This window comes from Phytophthora sojae (assembly GCF_000149755.1).
Source record: "Phytophthora sojae unplaced genomic scaffold PHYSOscaffold_10, whole genome shotgun sequence".
NCBI lineage: Eukaryota > Oomycota > Peronosporomycetes > Peronosporales > Peronosporaceae > Phytophthora > Phytophthora sojae.
In genome coordinates, this window is record NW_009258124.1 from 874,866 (window position 1) to 878,957 (window position 4,092).

At 47.1% G+C, this 4,092-nt stretch overlaps 1 protein-coding gene across 1 annotated transcript; it reads left to right on the forward strand.

Moving 5' to 3' along the window:
- Nucleotides 1–3,168: 3,168 nt before the first annotated feature.
- Nucleotides 3,169–3,585, forward strand: PHYSODRAFT_339254 (hypothetical protein; the record flags this gene model as incomplete). Its single annotated transcript, XM_009537166.1, has 1 exon — nucleotides 3,169–3,585. One exon carries the CDS (start codon nucleotides 3,169–3,171, stop codon nucleotides 3,583–3,585), a length of 417 nt encoding a protein of 138 aa, XP_009535461.1.
- Between the last annotated feature and the right edge of the window lie 507 nt (nucleotides 3,586–4,092).

Genomic DNA, 4,092 nt, shown 5'->3' on the forward strand with positions numbered 1-4,092 from the left:
GGCATCTACCTCTACTCCCGCATCGATCGTACGTCTCACCTCTATAATGCCACCGCATGGGTCGCAGAGCCACTCGGCTAGCCAATAGCTGAACACTGGAGGTCGCTATTTGCGAAGGTTTTACATGTAAGGTCAGGGAGCCATTGGAGCGGCTCAAAACTGCTCTGATCACTTCATCCGTTTTATTTTTGCTTAGCCGTAGGGGCTAGTGAAGGCATTGTTATAATAACAGAGAGGGGCACCAACTTCCCAGATGAGCCCTACGCGCAGGAAATCTCTGTATAAAACGCTACGTGCTGGTAATCCGAATGAATGATACACTCGGAAGTAATCCCTTTTCTACGTGGTTTTAATCCTCCCTCTGTGATCGCTGCTCAAAACGCGGCGCCAATAGATCACTTCAGAGCTGGTGTGCGTAGTCACCGCGGAGGTGGCAGCCTCGTCATTACTCGCTAGCAGAGATAAAAATTCGGCTTGTGTCAATTATCCATTGGTTAAATGGAATATTGCATTTATCCCAAGAAAAAATCCACATAAAAATTACAGTTTAAATTACTTGCAGTCGATGGACGCGTCACCGACAGGGTCAACATTCACGTGGGCGATTCATAAAGACCAGATGTATACAATATTAGAGGGTTTTCATATTACATTGTATCATGAACTGTTTACTTTGTATACTTATCTATAAGATGTTCGGACAATCATACCCTTTAAATTACGAAGGCTGTGGTTTTTTTGGGACGAAGTCCCCCCTATAATCATGAGACTCCGTTTTATGGAGTTTTTACGACTCTTATATACACTCCGCTTTACTTTTTACATTAACCCTGCGAATGGGTTAGAGTCACAATTTAGAACCGCTCACACGGGGACCAAAAAATAAAAAAATACCTCGGTTAAACAACATTTGGATGCTTATCGGAAGGTGGTATCGGCACGGATTTCTTTGAGCTGAACCGACGTCACTATCTTTAGATGCCATAAAACCAGAGGGTCGAAGTTATGAAACAGCAAAATCGACCGTTAGTATAGAGGATATCAGAAATTGACTTAAACGTGACATTTTACCCTTATTTGGACCCGCTTAGGACCCATTATTAAGCCTATTTGCCTTTCAAACCTTATGCTGTCCGCTCTGCGGCCGTTGGTAAGAAGTCTGCGGCCCTTCGGGATAGCTTGACCAGCGCACAACAGAGAGCCCAAGCGTCAACAAGCAGAGCCTCAAGGAAGCGCCAACGCTACGCCAAGTAGCAAGCAGCTTTGCATGCTGAGGACCGGTTACTGTCGAGCAGCAACTTCTCTAAATTACATTGAAGGCTATGCGCGGATGACGAGCTGGACGATGAGCTGGGGTGTACGAGCCGGAGTCCGTGTCGGTGCTTCTTGGTAGCAACAATGGCTCTCTTTTAGCCCGTTCGAGCTCGCCTGTTACTTCGCTTTGAATATATCAGACAGCTCCAAGTCCTTCCTGGCGCCGATTATTTGCTCCTTTCTAGTCTGCGTTAATTCATTCATTGCGTTGCTCATGGAAAGATGCTCGACTAAGCAAATGCATTAGCCCACTCAATTACAGTTCTGTTGGGTCGATCTCGGGCGTCACAGCTCTGCTTTGATACCCTACATGCATGTGTGATGGTACGATATCGGGCTCAACTACATTATTTTGAGCTAGTTATCGTTCATTATATATGTTTCCTTATTGCGCTCAACGTGCATGAGGTTATCTACCTACGCGTACAGACTAACAGTTTTGAACAGCCGTGCATGCCATAGTCGCGGCAGCAACATTGGCCATTGCGGCTGGGTGCAGATGACATCTGGAGGAAGAATTTCAACATGGATCGCGAAAGGTTACTGGAATAATTCGCTCGTATTTTCTTTTCACTCTGAAAATGAACACACCACGAAATTGAAACATCGAAAGTTAACCCCTTATTCACTTTTCGTTGTGCCAGTGTGCACATTCTGCTATTACACTTACCTAAGTAGGTAAAATACAAGTGTTCTGGCATTCGAACCACAGGTCAGGTGTATCAGTCTACCGTTAATAACAACGTATGAATGGTACTTATGTTGCTTGCAAAATAGCCAGCAAATCGGGGAGCGTGAAATGGGAAATAAAGCGCTAGAATTTGCAAGCGGCTTTGTACTCAAATTCCACAAGTGGGGACGTCGTCCAAAACTGTGGTCAGCATAGTTTTGGGGGTCGACCCCTAAAGCAACATGAGCGCAGGTCGACCCTAAAGCAACATGAGCGCAGGGACTGTGATGCTCCGCTAGTGACAAAAAAACTTTATTTATGAAGTTTGAGAAATGGGTGACCCGTCCAGCAGATATGCAATTCAAGCAAAGAGGGCGTCGCTAACCACTGATATATGTAATTAGCGCTGAAAGTGGTATCACGGGTAGACTCTGAAATACATTTCAGAGAATTGAGTAAATCCCAAAGTTGTTTTGTTTTTAATCCCTAAAAGCACTACCAGCCCAACTCTTTAGTTGATTCTAACGTGGGCATCTACTGCGCCTGCTTCGCAGCCGCAGCATCTGCCCGAGAATGCGTAATTGAACAAATAGCTGCGCACATCGAAGTGTATCGATACGGAAATGATGTTTCAGCCAAACCTTTGTGAGGCTGGTAACCAGCAAGCCTCGCTCTTCTTTATCCTGGTGGGTTCTCAGGAACCGAAAGTCACCAATTGAGGTTGCCTGGTCTGATGAGGCCATCACCCTGGTCAGCATCCAATGGCTGCGTTGGCGCCAGCAACGAGAGAGCTATTTCATTCATTTTGCAGGTAAGGTTTACTGTGCTCATTTTTGTACTATTTTGTGTGCTAACGATCAGACGAGAGAGTTACAGTAGCGGAACGAAGGAGAGACGCATGGTGCGCTGATCTTGACCATTTAACTTGAGGATGTTAGCTAAGTGACAATACTGATCCTCAATTCAAAAACAAAACGAACGAACGAACAAACAAACAAACAAACTTTTGACTTGAGGGCTTGTGGGATAAATTGCGGAATGAGATATACGCTAATGGACCAATTCCTGACTCCGGAATTAGATCGACGAAGCGCGAGTGGACGGAGCCCGTAGGAGCGCAGGCGACCGAAGCGTCGTTTTATGCTGAAGATTGTATACCAGACTGAAGAAGCAGACGTATGAACATGGAGGCAAGCGGTTCGAGAGAGAGAAACACGACGTCGTCACACGAAGACGTAACTATGGAGGGCGCGGACACACCGGCAGGGAGCTTGAGTAGCTCCAGGGCCAAACGGCCACGCGCACAAACAGATCAAGGGATGACGGAAGATGAACTTGATGAAGAAGAGCTCATTCAAGCTTTCACGGAGGAAGAGCGGGCTGATATCGAGCGCCAGCTGCAGGACACTACCACAGAAGTGGTTTTCGCAATGAATGAGCGCTTGGTGAAGGTCAACGACTGTCGTATGACGCTAGCCGACTTCAAGCAGGACATCATCGAGCTGTGTAAGCAGTTGGGCGTGCTTTTCGAGGGAGACGAATTGATTGAAGGCATGATGTTTTTATCAGGGCGCCCAAAGAATCTGGACCGAGCACTATGATTGATGCTGAAGAAGGGAGAGATAACTGTGGAGGGTGTGCGCATTTGGGTACAGCCAATGTTCACGGGCAAAACGATCACGCCACTTACGCTTAACGAATTGGAGGACATGAATTGCAACCGTGTCTCCGTTTCCCAGTTGTGTGGCATTGTTAAGGAATGGGGTGGAGCAGAATCCGTAATGGTTTCACACGGGTACTACACAGATCGGTACAACATTCGGCAGCGAGGCAGACGCCCTGTGCAGGAATGTTTACAAGTGGCAGCAACTGAGTCGCCATATCCAATCTACTCCTTCCGGCTGTTCTTCCCAAGCCCCCAGGCAGCGAACAGAGTGTACAAGTCGTACTTTGAGTCACAGAGGGGGCGGCTACGGGGCCATGGAGACCCGACGAGTACCATGAAGTTGAAGCCTGTGCCACATGCAGAATGGGATTCAGCAAGCAATGAGATGTATCGACCCGCGGAACGCGAACACGGTCAAGAATGATTTCGAGTTGGCATCTTC